The sequence below is a fragment of the Heloderma suspectum genome, chromosome 3 (genome assembly GCF_057233095.1).
Source record: "Heloderma suspectum isolate Gila_16-S chromosome 3, 16-S_ref, whole genome shotgun sequence".
NCBI classification, from domain to species: domain Eukaryota; kingdom Metazoa; phylum Chordata; class Lepidosauria; order Squamata; family Helodermatidae; genus Heloderma; species Heloderma suspectum.
Genome location: NC_139460.1, coordinates 249,967,595 through 249,991,369, shown reverse-complemented (window position 1 = coordinate 249,991,369; position 23,775 = coordinate 249,967,595). Strand labels below are relative to the sequence as shown.

The 23,775-nt window shown below is 39.3% G+C and overlaps 1 protein-coding gene across 16 annotated transcripts in view; it reads left to right on the top strand.

The window, feature by feature from the left end:
• The window catches only part of TCF7L2 (transcription factor 7 like 2), a 256,898-nt gene extending 233,986 nt beyond the window's left edge, over window positions 1–22,912 (top strand). For 5 of the 16 annotated variants that reach the window (XM_084846184.1, XM_084846186.1, XM_084846192.1 and 2 more), the window contains 6 exons: window positions 1,085–1,244; window positions 3,028–3,147; window positions 12,047–12,095; window positions 12,694–12,744; window positions 13,856–13,928; window positions 20,699–22,912. In XM_084846184.1, the coding sequence (XP_084702310.1) occupies window positions 1,085–1,244; window positions 3,028–3,147; window positions 12,047–12,095; window positions 12,694–12,744; window positions 13,856–13,928; window positions 20,699–21,125 (880 nt within the window). In that variant the 3' untranslated portion in view covers window positions 21,126–22,912. Of the gene's footprint in view, window positions 1–1,084; window positions 1,245–3,027; window positions 3,148–12,046; window positions 12,096–12,693; window positions 12,745–13,855; window positions 13,929–14,505 lie in introns of all 16 variants that reach the window. The other 11 variants (XM_084846190.1, XM_084846196.1, XM_084846194.1 and 8 more) reach the window with 7 other exon arrangements.
• The last annotated feature ends 863 nt before the right edge of the window (window positions 22,913–23,775 follow it).

Sequence of the window (23,775 nt, the reverse complement as noted above, 5' to 3'; positions counted from 1 at the left end):
CCCTGTCCTGGGCTAGAAGGAACAGTGGTTTGATTCATATGCTCAGTGTGTAATATATTGAATCAAAACCACAAGAGGAGCAAAAATATTAATAATATTAATATATTAAATGGCTGGGTTGTTTGGTGGCTCAGAGCTTAAAGATTAGCCAAATAATCTCTAGGGGAAATTACAGATGCAGAGAAAGAGCATACTTGAATTCCCCACCCTCCAGCCCCTGTCAAAAAATATAACAAACCTTTAGTGTCCCTGGAATTACTATTTTTTTGAGTGGGGAAACAAAGAAACCCTTAAAGCATTAGATGGGCAGTTGAATGTCGCCTTGCTGCCAGCTTTTTTTTTGGCTAAAAGCTGGCCAGTGGGCTATGAGGTAGAAGCAGGGGGCAGATTTAATGGTGTCTTCTGTTTTATCCTGCTGCCACTCTGCCCAGTAACAAAAGACAGGAAGAAAGTAGCTCCCTCTCTGCTCTTGGCTCAGGACAATGTTGCTGATGCTGAGATGAGGAGATTGGATTTTATCAGAATGAGAAACCAGCATATAACACATAGAGAGGAGAAACTGAAATAAGTCATTTTAGAATAGCACTGAGTTGTGCCATATAACTATCATATGATCATTGTGAAAATGAATTGTACAAGGGGGTTGCAAAGCATTGTATGCCAAAAATGCTCTATAAAGACATAAGTGAAGTAATGTTGCGAACATACTAGCAACCACCAGCTTTGTATACACCTCCAGATGATGTTGAACTCCAACTCCCATCAACACCAGCCAGAATAACCAGTGGTCTGGGATTATGGAAGTTGTAGTCCAGCACTGGGAGGGTCGCAGACTCCCTCTAAGCCCCGATCCAGGTTTTAATAATATCTTGGATATACATCAAGTGGAACTCTGTCTTGTACATGCCCACTAGGATGATGGTACACTTTATACCCAGTTTCAGGACTCTCAAATGTAAGATAAATAAAACATTACTTTGCTCCCCTTGGTGTGGTTTTGATTGTGAGGGGAGAGACTGGGGGTAGAATTTAGAATGGATCATGTTGTACAAGTCCCTTCTGTCTATTCCTGTCAACCATCCAGAAAACATCAGGACTCCAAAAAAGAAGAGGAGAAAAAGAAGCCACACATAAAGAAACCTCTTAATGCATTTATGTTGTATATGAAGGAAATGAGAGCAAAAGTCGTAGCAGAATGCACATTGAAAGAGAGTGCAGCCATCAATCAAATCCTTGGTCGAAGGGTAGGTAATGAACCAGGGTATGTATGTGTAAATTTATGTGTGGGAGGGGACGTGAGTATGATACACATCTAAAATGAAAGGCCACAATCCACAAGCCATGATTAAGGCACTTGGCTGCCCAGTGGAACTTCTAAGCTTTCTCTTTGAATCACAGCCTCTCTTGCTGTAGCCTGATGTGCTTTTGAAACTTCCTTGTGTTTCAAGTCAACACACGGGGGGATAAGGATTACATCCATATGCATGTGCACTTCTGCGGCATAATCATATAATACATCATTACCTAGTGCCAGTAGGTACATTCCCTTTGAAATGTACCTACTGGCTTTCCCTTGATTCTTTGCCTTTCCACCTGACCTCCCGTTGGATGTAATCATTACCCTTTCAACTGCTTTCACCTCTGGTACCCCCATACCATAGTTATTTGTTGTGCCTCTTTGTATGTATTTGTATATGTGATGTGAGTGAGAGTGAATGCGGGGACGGACGGACACACATGCTTCTTGGGAGATCACATGCCAATAGTGCAGCTGGCCCCACCCACTCCTAGCACACAGCCCCCGGTGTGCTCGTCTAGAATCAGTTTGGCCCTGATGGCTCAGCCCCTTTCCCCCACCACAGATCATTTGGTGGTTTCCTGGCTTTTGTGCTGTTTTTTCTCCCATTCTAAAATATGCCTCTTTTAATGTTTAATTGCCAGCAGTATGGGCTTTAAGCTAAAACAGGCTGGTAGTTTCTGTATTTTGGCCCTTTTGCCTTTGGCCCTGCCCACCACTGCAATGTGGCTCCCGAGAGCTTCTCCAGAATTGAATTTGGACTTCAAGCTGAAAGAGGCTCCCCATCCCCACTATAGAAGCTGTTACTGATGCAGGGACCCCAAGTCTGAAGGGTGTGAGAGTGCTAGGTCTCTTTATTCCTAAGACCATTGTACAGCAAAAGTAATTTATTTCACCACCAGCAGCAAAATAATAACAACAAGTTTTACATTTAATGAATAGGTCTGCCTTGCAAGCATTAAAAACATGTACTGCAGTATGTGTCATGAGTTTTGGGAGTGGGGTGGGAGGTATACCAGAGTGACAGATCATGATAAGTGTGGAAGAGAGAGGTGAATGGGAAGTATGACCTACTTTATGGACGTTTCCTGCATATCTCAACACGATCAGCCTCGGGTGGCCTTTTCTCTGTCCTATCAGCCAGGACAGCTAGGCTTGTGAGGACAAGGGAGAGGGCCTTCTCTGTGGTGGCCCCCACTCTGTGGAACTCCCTCCCTGGGGAACTCCGCCATGCTTCCTCTTTAATGAGCTTCCGCCATGCATTAAAAACATGGTTGTTCAGGCAGGCATTTGGGGCGGGCTAGGGTAATTTTAAAAATGTGATGTTTTTAATGTTGAATTTTATTGTATAAACTGTTTTTATTGTTGTACATCGCCCAGAGTGGCTGGGTGACCAGCCAGATGGGCGATAAATAAATTTAATAAATAAATAAATAAATAAATAAAAATATCTCATTCAAATGCATGTTGGTTAAGGGGGAATAGTGCTTGAGCTATTACACCTTCATATTTTCAGAAATGAAAGGCTTAATGAATATAACATTAACTGAATCTCAGCCAACTTGGGTAAAACTGAGCTATTAATAACAAATAACTTGCCTCCCCTATATCAGTTGATGTACTTTAATTGGCTGCATTTTTCTGAAGGTTGAATGTAAATACATATTGTGCATGCACCATATTAGTGACATACTGTTGTGCTTGTGGATCTGTTTTCTTTGTCTCTTCAGTGGCATGCGTTATCCAGAGAAGAACAGGCTAAATATTATGAACTAGCCAGAAAAGAACGACAGCTCCACATGCAGCTTTACCCCGGCTGGTCCGCACGGGATAACTATGTAGGTGGCTATGTAGGTGGAATTTTTTTCAGTAGTAGAGCTTGTAGACAAGTACTGCTGTAATCTGCTGAAGTACGCCCACACACGGAAGACAAGCACTACCGATCCGGTAATTCTAGCGGATGTTTTGGTTTTGTCACCAACCCAATTGGATACAATTGGCACCTGTCCAACTGAGGTGTGTCAGTAGAGCTCTGTGAGAACAAAATTCTTACAGTGTGTCTCCCATCAGGCACTAGCTTTTGTGCAGTTCAAAAAAAGAAAAGAAAAAAGCGCTCCCTCTCTATTCCAACCCTCATCTTCTCCCCCCCCCCCAAATTAGTGCCTTGTTGCATACCTGTGTGAGAGTATAGTGGAATGTGGAAGAATGGCTTACCCTAGCTTCAGAGAAGGACTGGCAAAGACTTGTTGGAAGTCTTGCTCTCAAGTGGGGCTAAATAAATTATTCCACCCTCTACTGTTTTATATCTTACTTAATTGTCCTATTGTCTGTCATGGTCACAATTTAAAAATGCTTTTAATTGATGGTGTCTTTACCAAATACCTGGCTGCTGGCTATTCTTTTAATCTAGTCATGTGGTATTCTCATTTGCTACAATATCCCCTTTGCGAGATTCTGAATGTAGCTGGGTTTCAGAGATCAATGCCTGATCTAGCAAGAGAGATCTGTGCGTGAAAGCAGCCTTCCATGTGCATAAACAACTTTGTCTGGAGTGTTGCCAGCACAGATACATTGTGAATGAGCATTGCACAATGCAGTGTTCATTTGAGCCCTGTTGAAGTGGCTGGATGGACCTTTTGATGAGAAGGGGAAGCAGACCTGCATCTGGAACCACCAATTGATATGTGTGACTATTTGCCCATGTCTGTGGCTGAATTGGGACTCAGGACTTGTAGGCATTAAATGAGTGTAGTATATACTGTCAGGGGAAAGTCATATATTACTGGGAAGTATTTCCAAGATTAAAATTTTTGTACCTGGTATAAATTGGCAAAATCCATAAAGCTTCCCAAACACAATTAGCTAATCACTGAAAGGCTCTGCTCATGTAAGGTAAACTTCAAACAGAATGTGAGTGTCTTCACTACATCGATACCTATCATGAGCAGAAATGTGGAAAAATCATATTTATTTATAAACTTTGTCACACTGTTTATATCAAAAATAATTCCAAGCTGCTTAGCAGGATTAGGCTCTAAAGTGCAGCAAGAATCCAAAATCATATCATAAGGGGTGGAGGAAATGTGTACAGCAGCCCTGCCATATCAGGCCTACTAAATGGATGCTTAAACCAAAATAACTTGCAAGCTTTCTGGAATGTCAGAAGAAGAAGACTTTGATGGCCTCTTGCTTCTTTAATGAGCCATCATTGAGAAGGGCCTGCTTTCTGGCTCTTAGAACAACCAGATGCAAAGGAAACCCTTTAAGAATGATCTAAGAGAAGGGGCCACCTTACTCAACTTTACATGAGAAATTGCAGCTCTGAAATTTCTCCTTCTATACAAATGTAATAGGTGCAAGATCTGTGACCTCATTTGCACCTGGTCATTCTATTACCCCTGTCAGTTTTCCTGTATTGCCCAGACTCTGATACACATTATATTTATCAACTCTGTTGGATCACACTATCTTATTTCTTTACTGGGTTAACATGTTTTTACAAACGTGTTAACATGTTTTTAACACGTGTCCTTCTCTGAATTACAGTCTTATGTTGGCTTGTGTATTATACACACACATGTGCACACACAAATATGTAAGCAGTTTGCTCATGAATTTATTAGTAAGCAACATATGAACAATTTCAATTATTAAAGGCCTATGAAAATGAAATGTTTAAAAAACTATCATCAACATATAGTATCAAAATCCTTATCTAATTGCTCCTCCTCCTAAGCCAGTTTCTTTGGCCTTCCATTTCTTTCCCTGCTTTTAAGCAGTACCTGTACACACTGTTTTGAGGTGATTTTCCTTACAACCGAGACAGTATCTCTGTCCATCTCTGTCATCACCAAATTAATAACCCATATTTGCTGCCAGATATGGAATGGACTGGAATGAGGCTGTCAGACCACAGGACCAATCCATTCTTGGTACTCTGCAGTCTAATTTTCTCTTGGGAGATCACGAGGGAGTACTGTTTGGATGGGGTGTAATGCCATCCAAAGTGTTCAAGAAACGTTTTCTCTGCTTTAGTGACTATGTCACTGACAGATGGCTTGTATGGTATCTTAAATGTTTAGGACCTTTACATTTGTCCTCAGCATGTGAACAGTGAAAATCCCTTTCTCCTCAAGCTAAAAAGGTCAGGATAAGAAAGCTGATGTATCCCCAGCAGCTTGAAGTTCTGTCTCCACCTGAACTTCAGGGGGAACCTTACTTCAGTAGAGAATTCAATAGCTTTGGATCACACAAGCACATCATCTACAAGGATTTTACTTTTCTGTCCAAACCAGTCAGCATTCTTGGAAGTTTATGTCAGGGTGGACACTGAGCCCATAGAATCCCAGAGTAGTTCTGATGCTGAGGAAGAGCAGTCACTCCTTCGGGAGAGGAGCGCGCTCCTTTTTTCCCAGGACCAACAGCTGACGGAGATTCCTCCCACCCACATTCCTAGTTTAGAAAGCAGTCCAGGGAGTGACTCAGCACAGATAGCAGACTGGGGGGGATGCGCGGCGCAGACACAGAGAGCAGCGCCAAATGGTTCGCGCTCAAAGAACGGTTGCGCCCAGAGGATCCAAGGGAAAAGGGGAGGGATTCTCCCTAGTCCTTATTCAGGGGTCTGCCAGTAATTGCCTTTCAAACAGGGACCAACTGTTCCAACTTAGGGCATAGGGATGCTGCTGCTCAGATCTAGTTGCTACCTGTAGAGTTATTAAGTTATAAAAGAAGAATAAAGCTTTGAAAAGAATCCCTTTGTCTGTGTCTGGACTTGGCTACTGGATTAGACTGAGAGAGCCCTCCAAGGAGCCCTTGACAGTTTATCCCCTTCCACAGCCTTCTTATGGATGTAGAAAGCAAATGGGTGTAGGGGGTGCACTATATATGGGGTAGACTGTATGGGCCCTCTGCATCTCTTCCATCTTGTATATACGTATCACAGACACAATGACATTTACAACAGCTAATGAAGCACTGGAGGCTTTTGCACACATTTCTCATCTTTTTCACAAATTTAGGCAAGATCAAATATTAGAAACAAGGTGTTCGGATAGGACTTTCCTCTCAAAATTCAAGTACTAAATTTAGGGTTCATGTTTTATTATCTAAAACAGCATCCATCGATCAAAATAAGAATTTTGTATACTTGACTGACATCATAAAATGTGATGTACTACTCCCTGAAGCTAGGTAAGAAGTCATTTTTTGTTTTGTTTTGCAAAAAATTTAATTTTTAAAAATTACCTCAAAATTTCAGCATCAGGCCCAGGACAGATTCAGTTTCCAGTTCCTTGCTCATCAATCTCTGTGGTACTAGAAGTTTTTATTTGAAAAGCAAGATATAAATGTATTAATAAACATCTTAAATTTTGATGAAATTCACCATCAGTTCACACATGGTAGTTCCCCCTTCCCAAGATCGCCTGCATAGGATGACAGGTCACCACTAGGCTCACAGCTAGTCCATGCTCACGAAGAGGCGCTGTTAGAACTGGTGACTATAGAGGTAGTTAATATGTGGGAGTTAAGTTTACTGAGCTGTTACTACTATGGAAATTGCAGCAAATCCAAGTACACCGCCCACACGGAGGCATCAGTTCACACAGACAGTGATACCCTGTGAACATGGACCAGCTATATTACTGCAGGGTTCTAAAGTGATTTCATAGAAGCTGCCATTATGTGTGAACTAGTCTTTCATTTTTGCGCCAGGATGGATTCAGTTTCTAATATCCTCGCTATTCAGTCATTATGTTATTTTATTATTATACTTATTTTTAAAATCTCAATTGCATTCCAACCGAATATCATGTATTTATTATTAAAATGAGCCCATTTCTTAAACGTAGGATGAAATTTTAGAGATGGGTGAAATTAAAAGTAAAAAATTGTCAAATGCTAAAGAGCTATAGGATGCTAAAGATCTACAGAAAAGACAACTATGCGAAGGGATAACAAATAGTCTTTACAAGGAAAGGCTAAAAAGTTGGGGATTTTTAATTTTAAAAATATAAGACTAAGGGGTGATATAATAGGGATAATATAAGGGGTGATAGGGATTTATAGGGTAGTATCCAATGTTGTCTGTGTGCTAGCAGGACCTACCACAATGGGAAGCTAGCAGTTCCTGATGCAATTGGAAATTAACAGAAACACTTGTGTCCAAAATGGGGCTGATCAGGGGAGCTTTTAGAAGGGAGCTCTGCTGACCTATCCCATTCTGGAAATGAATGTTTCTGCTCATTTTGGGAGTTTCCTTAGGAAGTACTAATTCGTATTGCTCTAGTGGTTGGTCCTACAGGCACAACGGAACAAGCGGAGGCACAGCAGCAGTATTGGATACTGCCCAATAAATTATGAATGATATGGAGAGAGTGAAGAGAGTGAAATATGTTTCTCACATATAATACTCAGAACCATAAGATGAAACTTATTAGCAGCAGGTTTAGATGGAAGAAGGGAAGCACTACTTGACACAATGCCTTACTAATGTGCAACATTTATTATCACAAGCTGAGGCATCTACTAACTTTGGGTGCTTTTTTTTTTTTTTACTATTAGTCAAATTGATGGATAATAGGTCAATGGCATTCAGGGTCTATATTGCCTCTGATTACCAACTGCTGGGGACAAGCCATGGGACAAGAGGGGCTGTTCATTCACTGCTTGTAAGCTACCCAGAAGCATCTAGCTGGCCACTATTGTAGCTGAATGTTGGAGTAAAAGGAGATTGGTCTGACCCAGCAACACAATTCTTTTGAGACTGTAAAAGCCAGCAATTCTGACAGCTAAGAAGTATTTTCCATGCGTTGCCAAGATATCTTATCACATAACATGGAAATATGTTCCCATTTTTAATGTTGAATGGGCCTGTCAGTGTAACATTTATTACTTAAGAAACTAGAAATATCTGTATGGTAGTTCAGTAAGCAAAAGGAGATTTGCCAGTCAGTCTAATTATAGGAGTGAGGTGTCACATGTTGCGACCTGCAACAAAATGTGGCAGTGTGCAGTGCTGTTGCTCTGTGTTCTAGCCAGTCCATTCCATTCTTCCTCCCCTCAGTTTTTCCCCCAATGGTCAATCAGAATTCCATGCCCTTTGAACTTTCCCAGTTGTTACTGGGCTATTTTTCAGTTCCCTCCTCTTACGGTGCTTTTTCCTGGAGATGTTTTTGCTTCCCCAAGCCTGCTGATACCTCCCTCTTATGTGTAAGTGGTGCCGTTTTGGCTCTGTAAGCTATAGCGATCACAGTCTGAACACTGGAAGGAGTGGGAAAGATGCGGAGGAGCTTGTGAATGTTCTGTATTCTTCAATGAAAAATATGTATTTCTTCCAAGATGTCAGAAATCTAATAGAAACAAAATGCCTTTATGCTTTCCTTTTCCTCTTCAACCAACCTTTCCACTTGATTACAAATGATAATACTGACTTCAGAGATTTATTTCAGAAGAAATATGGAAGGATCTTGCTAGTCAACTTGGTCGATATTAATAGGTTTTCTAGCTTGGTTTGAAAAGTCAGCCAAACTTCTTGTGGTGAAGAAAATGCATTTCATGTATTTTTGATAGATTAGTTATCTATAAAATAGATAGGACAGTAGTTCTTCTATAATACTTTTCGTTTCTTTATTTAACATATTTCTAGTCTGCCTTTTTGGGAGCCCTTCCAACGAGGCTTACAACAATAAAATCCCATGTCGCAAAATTATTACCATGTCAGATTAGATCATCTGAATTTACTTTGAATTTACTCTTGTTTTTTGATGGTGAAGGAAGTTGGTCAAGTAGTTTCAGATATGGAGCAGTATACAAATGCTGTAAATAAATAAATAAATAAATAAACAAACAAACATGTTTTTATATTTTCTTTGAAAAAAGCTCTTGATTTTTCTATCCCCACCTCTGGAAGGATTCATTCAGTTTTACCTATTGACTCAGTCTGCATGTCATGATATGCCACTGTGGGTTGGGCTCCAAGATGCATACCACCTGCCATTTTGAATATACAAGCTGCAGTGGGGTGGGAGGTGCCAACAGCTTGTCACGTTGTGTGAATGTGGGCATCGTGGGTTATTTGAGGGTTAAACGACTCTTGGATAATCCTAGAGCAATCCAAGTAACCCACAACGCTTCGGTTTCCACAGTGTGACAAGCCGTGGCATGTACCCACTGCAGCTTTCATATCCAAAATGGTGGCTGGCACGTGTCTAAGAGCCCTGTGGGTTAATTAACTCATGGTGGCTTATTGTAATGCGCAAACCGGCCCTTTCTGTCCCAGTCCCGTTCCCCCAACAGAATAAATTCTCCATGAAATATGTTGTTCATCAATATACTATGCTTGACATAACATTCAGTTTTGTTAGGGGGATAAATAATCCTGTTTAGTATTATATATCAGAAATCTTTGTTTTACCTAAAATATAGATCTTTGCTTATGCAGCATTAAATTGAAACAACTGTATTGGCTTCCTCTCTGAAATGATTAGTACAAGAGCCCTGAGACATTATTTTTAGATGTTGAGTATGGAAGTGTAGCAGAGACACCAGTTCTATTCTGCAAATCACCTTAGGTGTGGTATAGATGGATCTGGGCCTTAACTAGAGGGGGTAATAATTCAGTTGCTGTAGCATTGCCACAAAATTCCCAGCAGGTGCATTAAATCTTAACAGAACAAGTGGGCACATACACAGCCTTCCTTCTATCACCAAAAGTTCCCCTGAATAAGACTTTACTTGTCACATCCAAAACAGCAGGGTAGCAGTTTACAACCTAAATGGGCAAGGAGGAACAAGTTCAAAGGCCTTATGCCTGGAGACCTGCAGGAGTTGCATCTTCAAAAAGAACATTCATGTCTCCTCTTCTTACTGGTACATTCCAGGGAACATAAACATCATAGTGGACATGCTGAGTTGAAACCTAAAATGAATAGTTGAAGTGGGAACTAGACCAAGCTACTGAAGAGAAGACATCACAGATCTAGGAAAACCTTTTCCCCACCTTCGTTAGGGTTATAGACAGATCTTCACTAAATCCACAAGCTTTCTCATTCTGAGGACATGATTCCAGTTTGCACTTAGATTAATAGAGCATCTGGTCACTGTTACTCCCTTGTGAATTTCCATTAATCGCCCCTTATTAGAGGCACAAAGTGACCACCATGGTGTTCCTATCCATTCTACCCAGAGCCAATAAAAGAAGAGGAGACTGAGCCTTTAATGCTTGCTGAATGTTGATTGTTGGGTTTTTTGTGGAGGAGAAAATGTTACTTATTTCAGAAGCTATCAGTTGCTTTTCCACTGACATTTTGTCTTCCTTTCTTGGTGTCATATGAATAAAAATGATATTTCCTTAAGATTCATAGAGAAGATGTACCTCATTATAGTCTTTCCATCTTCTTCTGTTTATCCAGATGGCATTGCTTGGAAAAGTGTCCTTGCAGAACACAACTTTGTCATTCATTTTTACTCTTGTCTGTTAATGACATTTGGTCAGACTTTGCAGAGCTTCTTTTGGGTAGGGATGGGTGAGGAGTCCGTTTGGTTTATTTTTTGAAAAGTTAGCAACATTTACAAATATCTTCATACGCAGGACAGAAAGAATTTGCAATTAAAAAAATAATAGAATGTGGGAGAAAACAAAACACTCAGATTTGTCCATCCAGGTAGAGGTCTTTGGGTGCTTAGCTCTTACAAGTCTGGGTTTGAATCCCTGTGTATTCAGCCATGCTCGTGGTGCTGAATTAGGGTTGCCACTTCTTTTGTTCCGACAGGCTCCATCTTTGGGCCTTTCCATGCTGGGAATAGCTGTACCTATGGAATTTGGCCAGTGTAGATGGATGAGAATTTAATTCGGGGGGGGGGTGGAGGGGCGGTTAAATAAGAAATTATTAGCAATCTTCTTGATTAATGGGACAGAAAGAAGAAGTGAAACTGACAGATTCATCCATTCCTGCTTTGGGATACAATATTTTCTCCCAGTCCTATTAGATCTGACTGTGGATTAAAAGTAAAAACATAGCCCATCAGAGTCCAATTGATATACATACGTTTTATTATAATGTTGTATTTGCGGTTTGTGATTTTTGTGAATTGTTGTGAACTGCCCTGAGAGCTTCAGCTATTGGGCAGTGTAGAAATGAAGTCAGTAATAACAACAACAACAACAACAAATGTAACCAACGTAGTCAGTTTTGTATTCTTTACTGGAAGTGTGATCACCAAGTTACTGCATTACTCACTCCCAGTTTTCTGAGACCGCTCTAGTCAGGGACAGTCCATCTTATATATACATTATACAATCGTCCTTGTTTCTTTAGCCTGACTTTCCCCCTTTTTAAAGACAACTTTGTTTATCTGGGGGAAAAGCAGTGTTTGAGCAGGCATTTTCTAGATGTAACAAAGCAGGTGTTAACTAAATGTCCTAAATATTGGATGGGGAAGTGGCTGTTAAGATTTTTATGCTTCTTGTTGTCATAGCTTCTTCATCAATCCTGGTCCTGCATTTTCCTCTCTGTATATGATGTCTGTTATGTTATTAAGTTTGTTGAAGTATCTCTAAACCTGGAATGAAATCTTAAAAAGAAGGTGTGCAAATTGAGTTATTAAAAGCATTGTATTGCCACCCATACTGAAATGTTTTATTTTTAGATGTGTACAATTCTAGAAAGCTTTAGAGGACACTCTTTTCCTGTGTATCCTTTTGAAATAAGGTTTTGTAACTATCCTTTCATGTATTTGTGTTTTATTCAGGGCAAGAAGAAGAAGAGGAAAAGGGACAAGCAGCCAGGAGAGACCAATGGTAAGTAAAATGTGTTATTTATTTCTTAATGGAGGCCATCAGTTCCTGATTGTGTTTATTAAGAAGAAAGTTAGAAATCTCCTACCCTTTCTTGCTACAGGGCCATTACTATATCCAGCTTTTTCCTGTTGGATTTTAAATACACTAAAATCAACTTCTTATTGCCTGCTTTTTAAAATTAGTGGCCAAATAAATGCATGAATAGCATATTGGAATGGTAGCCATGTTTGCCCTTAATAACTGCAAAGTCATTCACTGTAGAGCCATAGCTGGTGAATGCCTATGGCATTACTATCAAAGGTGTGTGCTATGAGTGAGTGAGTGTGTGTGTGTGTGTGTGTGTGTGCGTGTGCGCGCGCGTGCATGCGTGCGCGCACATGTGTGAGCTTGGTATTAATCTGGGCTGTATCTCTGTGTTCTGATGCATGCCTTTACAGTGGTAAATTGCAGCCATTTTTTAAAAAAAAAATTAAGGAGGTTTGCCATTCTCTCTAGAAAATTTAGAAATACTGCATAGGCAATCTCATAGTCAATTTTGAAAAAGCCCTGATTAATTTTTTTCTTTGAAGCCTTTGTATAATTTGTTCTTTTTTTTCAGAACACAGCGAATGTTTCCTAAATCCTTGCCTTTCACTTCCTCCGATTACAGGTGCTAATGTCATTTTCAGCCATTTAAAATAGTTTTGTAAATTGCTTTTAATTTATTTTTATCCTGCCATTTTAGATTTTATTAACATTTAAACACTGACATTAAAAATAAACTTATCATTCACACGTTTGTAGCGTACATATATATTTATACTGTGCTATTATTTTTTTGTTTGTTTCTGATTTGTTATTCATTACAATTGCGATTAAACAGTAATGCAATAAAAATAACTCAGTTGTACTAACTGTGCAAATTGAATATGCAGTATTTCTTTAAAGAGACTGATATAAACGGGAAGAAACTTAATAACGAACCTCCTTGATCTAATGGCATTTAATGCGGCACCCACTAAAGTCTTCTCATGCCAGCATGCAATCACTTCTGGGGGGGGGGCATTTCTACTCAAACATATCCATGGCTATTCACCCGCTTTACTTGCATACTGCTTGCTTCCATGCTTCTGATCAATTTATTTCTAGCTAAAACTAACATGTCCATTTAGCTATCTACTTATTCTGAGCCATTTCTTTTTTCTTTTTTAATTAAAAAAATACAAATGGAATGTTTATTCCCAAAGCTGCATTATCCCCCCAAAAAGACAATTTTCTTTTACTCTTTTTTGTTTAAATCTGAAGAGGAAAGCATGTTAGAGATTTCCATACTGAGCTTCTTTCCCCCCCTTCTTTTTTCTATAAGAAGTAAGTATCTATACCAACAATGCACTCCACCAGGCATTGTTTCCACACAACCCTTTTGCATTCTCTGTGGTTTGTGCAGGAACAGTTGATGGGTTGTGCCTGCAATGCCTCTTATATCAATTGTAACTTCCTTCTCTATTGTGTTTTTTTTCTAGAGACAGTCCTTTCCAAAGGGATACTGCAGCTTTAATTGCAACAGCTAATTTCAAACATTTTATAGATGTGATAATCACCATTTTAAAACTAGAACAATCAAAAGTTGATATTTTGCAGTTAATAATGAGGTCATTGATTTTTATTTCCTTTTATTTTTATTTATTTTTTTATTTCTTATTTTTTTATTTTTTCTCCTCTCTCTCTCTCTCTCTCTCTCTCTCTCTCTTCCTGCTCGCTTCTTTCTTGACCTCATTCAGACCTGAGCGCTCCTAAGAAATGCCGAGCGCGCTTTGGCCTTGATCAACAGAATAACTGGTGCGGTCCCTGCAGGTGTGTATAGTCTTCCCCCGACTTGCTATGGCTGGTTTTGCAGCTGGTTTATTTGGTACTTCCCCCTGCCCCTCCCTCTTCTCCTGCTTTGTTGCTTTGTAGCTCTGTGTTGTGATCTAGAAGACACAAGGGAGTGGGACGCTGCTGTGAATGATCATCTCTTTCTGTTTAAAGGATTTTGCTCTTTTTTCCCCTCATTTTTGTTTCCTCCACCCACCTCCTCACTGCCGCTAGCTGAAAAATTCCCACTGTAAGACAGCATCAGCCTAGACTTGCACACACAATCCCACCCTCCTCTGGAAAGTTGCATACCTTTTTATAAAATGTTGCCAAACATCCTTTGGTATTACAGTGCAGACTTCAGCAGAAAAGACCAGGCTAAGTTGAGGGAATGCACAGCAGGCTCAGGCACTGTAGGTGCGTGTCGCCTTGCAGATATCCTCTTTCTTTCATGCCCTTTGGTCTGAGAGATTGCCAATGAACTGAGAGAAATGTTAGCTGTAGCTAAGATTTCACGTCCAACTGAGCTCTATCCACCATTGTGTTGTATTTTTTTGTGTTTACCTTGTGCTAACAGATGCAAATACTCCAAAGAAGTGTCGGGCATTGTTCGGGCTTGACCGACAGAGTTTATGGTGCAAACCGTGCAGGTATACTACCCATTAGGCCTTTGGGGAACTAAAAGCATTCTGTCATCTTAGTGTTACATGTGTGGTTTATTTTTTAACCCCTTCCCTCCCTTCCACTTCCTCCCTTCCTTGCTTCTACAACATCAATTGCTAATAAATTTTGATCTTCAAAATTCTTTGCTAATTCAATGCACATTTCTTTTCTTTCTTGACCAATAACCACTTTTTTGGTAGTAGAACTGGGAAATCGGTACACACATACCTGAGGTGCAGAAACTAACATTTCTTGGTCAAACTAGCGTGTTAAGTGACATTCACACAAGTTCCTATGTGTATGCCTGCAGTCTCCAAAGGATATAAAAAGACTATCATTTGAGTACTAATATTTTCACCATGACCAAAAAGGATACCAATTAGAATTTTATAGCTCTTAACATTGGATCGTTCAAACTGTGAGTGGACATCCACTTGCAGAATAGGGGATTTCTGCCTCCTCCCTCCTTCTGCAGCCCCTTGTGCTTTCTCTGGAATGCTGCATGAGGGGGCTACAGCTATAGGGGGATAATGAGCAGGATCCCACCTTGCATGAGCAGAAGTATCTTTCTGCTTCTATCCAAGCTATTCTACTTTTAAGTCTATTAATTCATCAGTCAATCTTGTGTTCTTCTTATTTCTAAAATTCATATTTGGCACATTCATAAGGCACCTGGAGGAAATCTTAGCAGTGGTACACTTTTTACTGGCCTATGAAGTTCACATCTCCTGTACAAGTTATTTGTGTTTTTAATCATATTACAGGGCATTGTTCCGCATTGCTCAAATTATGCATTAATGGCACCAGAGACCAAAACATTTGAAACAACCTATGTTCTACTGCAGGTTTAAGTGGAACATAAAGCTCCATCGATAAATTCTGTAGGCACTTGTTTCTTGGTGAAGGGAAGCAAACAATCTCTTTTTCTTTTTTTGCATTCTTTTCCCCTTATTATGGTTAAATTTGTTATTTCTCTGTTCTGATCCAAGCAGTCTTTGAATTTGGAATATTATGATGGTAGGTATTTCAATCCAACACACAATCTCTTCTGTATGTAGTGCTTCCTCCCCTCACCTTTCCCCCTGATTCACACCCATACCATGTGTTTCATTCCTTTTTTTAGAATGTAGAGCAGTAATTCATATATGCATGCTGATTCTATTAGTTTTGTGATGCTGAGCTATACACATGGAATTAAAATGTACTGTACATCTAATTGTTAGATAATGTTCATGCATTGTCCTTGAAGGGCTGCATTCTGCCTAAACCCCGTGACCTCCCATCAGCTGCATGCTTAAGCGCTGTGATTTGTGTGATAGGAGCAATAATGTTAGCAGAGTTTGTTGCCAACGCAGATATTAAATACCTTGTGGAAATTACAGTTTCAAGAAACTTAGAGATAACAGTAGTTAGATGCGCTGGATAACAACTTAAGCTGTGAAGAATGAGAAAACTTGGCTCTTAACTCATATACTCTACACTTGTTTAATTGGGCTTATCCAGTGGTTATTTTAGTACATTGAGCTAGGACTTAGGTGGTATATAGGCAGCTGTCTTTATGTTTGCCAAACTTAGTATGCTGAGTCAATGTCAGAGGTAGGCTCTGGTCAGCAAAAGGGCACAACTGAATTGAGAATGGCCAGCAGTATTGGCTCCACCCATTTGGCTCACAGCCTGCAAGCAAGATGCTGACAAAAGGCTCCCTAACCATCAGTCTTACAGCATATACACTAATAGAGGCTTTGGCAAAGGTCTTCATTTGGGTGGCTCAGCTACTCCCTGCCATATTTGCCGATGTCTTGGCTTGAATACCAAGGTTCATAGATCCACAGCTACTGCTCACACTGTGGGGGCCCTTTAAGTGTTTCTTGGCTTGTAAGGAAGTGGCTAAGGTGACTAATTGGGCATAGGGAGGGGCTTGGGACCAGGGGCTAATCTGGGAGTTAGATAGGTTGTCTTACGGTTTGAGATTTGGCATCAAGTCTCCAGCTGCTTGCCCCTATTCTAAATCATATTTGCATCTTTTATTAACCATCTCTTCTACTGTTTAAAAGTTGCATTTAATTGTTTTCCAGGCCAATTTAAAGAGGATCTTCTATTAGATCAAATAGAAGGATTAAACAATCCTTCAGTTATGTATGATAAGAAAAGAAACCTTATCATCTCATTTTGGGTTTAACATAATTTCAGTTTAGTTCAGAAACCTTTGTTCAGGCTAGGATCTTAAAAGTAACATTCTTGAAATTACAGAACATGCAAATTAACTCTTCAAGGTGTTTTAATAGACTTTATTGCAATAAAAGTTAATAGACTACACATTTGAAACATTGTGTAAGTCACCACTGAAACAATTTGGGTGGGTGCATCCCACAAACCCGACACTTCTTCTTTTTTTTTGTCATTAACAGTAGCATCAGTTTCCAGGAAGTGGTTTCAAAGCCTGTTTTATTGATAGTTAAACTAAGGACAGGAAGCTATTTTGATGCCATTACTAATATTTACAGAGTACTTAATATTCCAAATATGCATTAGTTACTGTTAATAACTGAGTACCATGGCATACATTTTATGACTTAGGACATTATAGGTGCATCATAGGTAGGACATTACTGCCTAGAACACAGAATCAGGTATTTTAAATGTTAGTTCAGTAAGGTATAGACTTTAGACAAACATTTGGTTTTCTCCAGCTGTTACCATTGCTATAACAGTTAGACCAACCCTTCTACAATAGTTACAAAGTGCTTTCAATTTTAATTTTTGTTTCACATTAGGTCTTCTACACTAGATTGAAGAGTATTTATCAGTCATTTACCACTGTCCTCAGAGGCACAATGATTACCTCTTTAAATATGCGTTTGAGCTAAATATTGTGGCCATATTCCACCAGCTCAGAAGTACAAAAGAAGATCGGCATGCTCAGTGGCTTAACCAGAGTGGTGTTTATATTTTGCAGCTTGGTGGCTGTACTGTCTAAGCATAGTACTGGTGTTGGGTGCTGAATGAAACATCCTCAGAATCTCTGCTTCCATTTAAAAAAATAAAATAAAACAAGTTCTTAGTCCTTAAAGCTATGCACATAAGGATGAAGATAGTGCCTACATTTTGAATTCTCAAATATACACAGCCCTAGGCTTATCACTTCTTTATATGAGGAGGGAACCACTGTCTCATATTGATGACTATCTACTGCTTATACCTAATCCACTGGATTGGGATGTATAACGGTAATCACACATATACTAAAATAGATCAGTTCCTGCTTTTTTATGCCATAGAAACTGGTTTGCCTCAACCACACTGGGCCAGAGACTGATCCTGATTTTGAAGTAACATTTAGAAAGGAATGACAGCAAGCCAACAACAACAACATGCTTGCAATAATTGTGCCTTGATCATGCAACATTTTGCCATAGCGTGTTCTAGCTTTCCTTGGCCAAACATTGCAATTAAATCCTTGAATTGTAAAGAAGAGCGGGTGGAGGAAACTGAATTTGAGCACTGATCCTAGTCCTATTAAGGGTGAAATTCTCAATGCAGAAATGTATATCTTGTTGGCTTCCTATGGGCTTGCCATTGTAGGTTACACCTGCGATTACGAAGTCTTTTAGCAAGGAGAAGTTTCTGTGGAATTGGGTTGGGTATCCTATCCATCAACCCATAAAGTGTATGCATGGGCTCACATACCCCTCTACCCTTTGTGCTGCATGGCCTGTCAGAGCCTCCCACCAACAGCATGGTGACTTATCCACAAGGTCTCCATGACTTTTCCTGGTAGAACTTTCTGTAGTATTGGGAAAGTGCCGCTTTGTTCAGGCAAGATAGGAGTATTTTGCATGCCACATGCTGAACATCTTCATATTAAGGGATCGCCTAAATATTAGCACCACTCTGTTGATATAATCTTGCTCATTTCCCATGGGTTGGTCAAAAAAATTACTGCTTTGAAGTGTTGATACGGTAACATCGCCTCCTTTCTGCCTGAAGGGACTAATTAAAGAGGAAGGTATAAAGAACACGAAATACTTCAGGCCAGTGGATTACATTAATTTTTTTGCTAATAGATTTCCAGTTTTATTACTGAAGGTGTAGGAGACTTCTAGCAAGGTTCTGTTTAGAGTCCACCAAATTACTTTTTTCATCTTTTAACTTGCCTTAATAAAGCATGATTTGCTGTTGCTTGCCTTCTTGCACTTTCTCTTTTCTGTTCTGTGTTTCTGTTCTTTTTCTGCTCTGTGCTTTGTTGCTTTAATTCTTAAGGTTTTAAGTGCATGGCTGTCTTAGTTTCTAGCATGTATCGATCAGCAGGCTAATGTGGTTAAAATTCTCCATTGCCCTAACAATTGACTTTGCTGTGTGGAACTTCGGGCAGAACCTTAGTCTCATTTCTGAAGGGGAAAAACTATTAATCCCTTACCTTCCAGAAGCCTTTGGGAATTATATTTATAGCAAGCTTGCTGGGATTCCTAGCAATACAAATGATAATTTTTCCTTATTATGACCCATTAGGGAGCTGCCTTATACCAAAACAGACCATTGGTCCATCTTGCTGAGTATTATCTATACTGACTGGCGTAACTTCAGGGTGTTTTAGTTAGGAGCTTGCTATAAAAGGAAGTGTTAATATCACTTCAGAGACTAAAGATTCAGTAGCAGAGAGCTGTACACACAGAAGTATCAATGAAGTGAAAGAACATAGTTACATAAGAGTAGTGGTAGGTGGACTGAAGTATTTAAATTGGTATATTTCTTTGGATTTGTTAGTGGTAACTCTTAGAGCACAGATAAAATTAATTGATATTATTTTCCTGGTGTTGTATAGAGTTACACCACTGGAAAATTGCATCAGCTGGCCTTTATAATTCTAGGTATGGGTCAGCTCTGAATTATTGTCTTCTGTCCAGTTGCCTTATGGGAGGTGCTGTTTAGCTTCAACTTTAGGGTCAACTTCTACTGTCTGCATAAGCTTTCATACCTTTCGCCATTTTGCAAACCTTAGCTGAAATTCTCATGGTAGAAAATGTGTAAGTGAACTTCACAAAGTTGCCTTGTATTACACTGACTTGAATGCTTTTGGCAGAAAAGCTGAGTTTCCTATGACTGGTTTTTAGAATCCATTTGCCCACTGGAAACCTTCTCTACAAGATGTATCCATTGTGAGCCTAATATTTTTGTTCTGCCACTAGAGATGTCTTCTCAGTATTGGGCAGTAGGTGCAATGGATAATTGTAATTCCTTATGCAGGTTTAATAAGTGGGGATGGATCGTGGCTTGGTTGACAGGGTTGACATTTTTGTGAAACTCTTACTGTTTTATGATGATACTTATTGTTTCGTTTGTGCGCTGCACCTAACCAAGATTTAAATTTTCTTTGAAGTTGCAGGAATGAATTCAGACAACATTCCTATAAATTAAAGTAGAAACCAAACAGTTCCTTCTCCCATCCCCACCCTTAAAAAGACAAAATTTTAAAAATTAATCTGTAATCCACAACCTGCAGGTTATACAACCAGTTATTCTTGTTCATTTGGATAATATTTCTGTTCATCTTTCTTTTTCTTCATTCCCCACTGTTATTCTTCCTGTTACTCTCTCTCTTCTTTTTTTATGTGTGACATTGATTTATTTTTTCAAACGGTGTGGTTCTAAGCAGAAACAAGCAGGAGTGGTAGATCCTCGGCTACAGTTTATCGCAATGGTGGAATCTTCAAAGGCAGGCAGGGAGTCACTGAAAGGAGACTCCAGAGTCAGTCTTTCAGAATGTTTGGTATCAACTGAGAGGAAGTATCTGTCATGTTTTTTATAGGGGAATGAGGAAGTAAACAGTACAGAATAAATTCACGTGGTGCTAATAAAACATGAAACTGTTTTGTTTATTTAAATTGCCTAAATGGGACAAAGAGCAAATTCCTCTAGTTAGCAGAAAGACAGATTCCTTGAAGTAATTACTGTCCACAGGTAACCAGCACCATTGTAATAAGTGCACTGGGTGTGGTTAAACCAGGGGCAGCATAGTTTGGTGGTGGCTCTTTTGTTCTGGATTACTTTTTTATTTTCCAATAGCATCTTTGCCCTTTATTCACAGATGACTCTTTCCCTATTTCTAGGAGAAAAAAAAAGTGCGTTCGCTACATACAAGGTGAAGGCAGCTGCGTCAGCCCACCCTCTTCAGATGGAAGCCTACTAGATTCTCCTCCATCTTCTCCCAACATGCTAGCCTCCCCCACAAGAGACTCAAAACCACAGACTGAACAAACCCAACCTCTCTCACTCACATTGAAACCCGACCCACTGGCACACCTCTCAGTCATGCCGCCGCCACCGTCCTCTCTAGTCCTGACTGAAAGCTCCACTAGTCTGCCTGCTAGTAATTGTCAGAACGGGGCACTGGACCATCAACCCGCCACTTTACAGCAGTCAGCACCATCCTCCTCTGCGTTAGCGCAACAGTCAACATCCTCCTTGCATTCCCATAATTCTTTGACTGGGACACAGCCTCAGCCATTGTCACTTGTAACCAAGTCTTTAGAATAGCTTTAGCCTCTTGTAGCCCTCTTTATTTTTTGTGTTGAGATTTTTTTTCCTTTTGTTTGTATTTTTTTTAAAAAAATTGTGCCATATGGCTGGCTACATTAGTTGATGTCTATCGAGTTCATTGGTCAATATTTGACCCATTGTTATTTCATTTTCTTCCCTTTTTAAATATGTCGATGGAGAAAAGAAAAGCCTCATGATTCTGCCAAAATTTTTATCAACAGCTGTTTAAAGTCTTTGTAGCGTTTAAAATATTATATATATATAAATATATATATACATAACTGTTATGTAGTTCCAATAGCTTAGTTTCAAAGACTGATTTTAAAAATGAAAAAAGAAGCAATTTTGAAGCAGCCCTTGCTGAAGGCGTTGGTTCTTTATTATTTGTATTAAATACGAGCTTGCGAACCAATCATTTTACATCTGGTTTTTAAAACTTTTTAAGGGCACAATGAATGCAGTGCCGCTAATTTTTTTCCTTTTTTTCTTTGTGTGATATAACTTTTCTCGTGATGTTACTTGTTATTGTTTAAATGTACAGAAACAAAGGGTTAAAATGTGTTAATATACCTTGTTCCATGGTGTTGTTCTTTTTGGGGGGAGGGAACGCTACACAACAATTAAAAAGTATCTCAACGCTATTGGACCAGTAGTATTTATTGCTTTAGAGATTGCTTGTTGTACCTGTATGTTGTCCCATTTAAAAAATGTTTTCTTTTTTCTTTCTTAAAACATTGTGTAAAGTTTCCCCCCCCTTAGTGTAAGCATCATATATATAACAACTCATTTGTACAAGGTTTTTAAGTTTATATATAAATGTGTATATATTTTTTTTGTTGGTTTCTTTCGTTTGTTTTAATTTCTTTTTTCTCTGTCACATAGTTGCCACCAAATGGACATTTGCAGATGGATCAATATTGTAAAAAAATGCTTTAAAAGCCATTACATGAAATAAGACTTGAAAATTTAGCACGGGACTTTTTAGCAATGCTGTTGGAAAAGCAGCAGTGTCTCCCATTCAGAACTGCAGATGACTTTCCCTGCCACTTGTAGGCTGTGAGCAAAACTTTTATGTGCCAAAATTCTCAGTGATTTTCTCTTTTCCCAACACCTTTTTTATGCTGTAATTTTTTTTGTTCATCCTGTTTTGCTGTGATGTTACATAGGTAGATATGTATGTAGCTTTTAATGTCACCTATTACAGATGTGTTTGGTAGCAGATTGTCCAGAAAGCATTTAAAATTGAAGAGGTATAAACCCTAAAGGGCCAAATTCTGTATATTAGATTATTCATAAAAGGAAAAATCAGACTGCCACTTTTATGTACACTTACGACATACAGGTAGGTAGCAAACTTTAAAAAGAATCCTAGGCATGTTGATGTTGCAATTTTTTTTTTAAAAAAAGATAAAACACTGTATAAAGCTGAAAAAAATGTTCATCTGTTCATCCAGTGCCATTGTAGTTGACATGAAGCGATTGTAAAACTGTCTCCGGTTTTCTTCTCTGGTTTATTAAGATGCTAACTATGACATTTTTTTGTGAATCCTTTGAATGTTTCCTAACAGTTGTGATGTTACTGTTCTGTTTTATTGCTCTTATTCTGATTTTTCATTTCTAATGGTTTGGAAGCCATTTTTGTAATGAATAAATGTCCATGCTGTACAGTATCTGTAGCATGCAGTTCTGGATTAATAAAAGCAACTTAGTATGTGCAGATGAAGACTTGCAGCTCATTTACCAATAGGCTTTATTTAATCCCCTCACCACCTCCCCTGCCCCACCCAGCCCAGCCCAAGCAGCCTTTTAACATGTGCAGTTTGCATTTGTCTCAGTATGAATGTTGCTTACAGTATTCTTTTATAGGTTGCTGAATAAACTGCCCAAGATACTAGGTTAGGGCAATTGTTTAATATTTCCTGATGCCTGACATGTTTCAAATCAGAACAGTGTGGGACTGACCCAGCGCGCTGTGTTTATTCACCAAACACAGATAGGCAATTGTGGCAGAGAGATTGTGACTCACCAAAAGTGCACCATCTGAACTAAATTGGAACCCCAACATCTAACTCTCTAGCCTAGTGTATGCATGGGACATTCAACATTTGAAAAGGACACTGTTTCTGTTCCTTTAAGATAAGAGCAGGTAATCTGTGCCCTCCAGCTACTGGACTACAAGTTGGACTACAACTCCCACCAGCCCCAGCCAGCATGCCACTAGTCATGGATTATTGGCATTGTAGTTCAAAAAATCTGGACAGCTCCGGTTTGCCTACCCCTGCTTTTAAGTGATCTGAAGAGCAAGATGCACTTCACAAGTTTCAAGCAGCAGCTAAAAGAGAAAGCACAAGCACACTGTTTCTCCTGCTTTCCACAACTTCTTTCAGTGTGCAAAAAAGGAAACTTTCCCAACTTCCCACAGGGGAAATGTGTGGGTTTAAGGCATGTGAAGCTCATCTTCCCAATGGGGTACATGTGAGTTCCTTTTTCTTACAATACAAGGAGCAGCAGGAAGAGGAAATGAGAGTACCTACATTGAGCCATTTTTCAGCACTTCTTGAAAAGTTCAAAATGTCCCACAATGTTGCAAGAAGTCCTTTAGGAATCCTATCTTTTTTGGAATTTGGATACTCCTCTTTTCATCCCC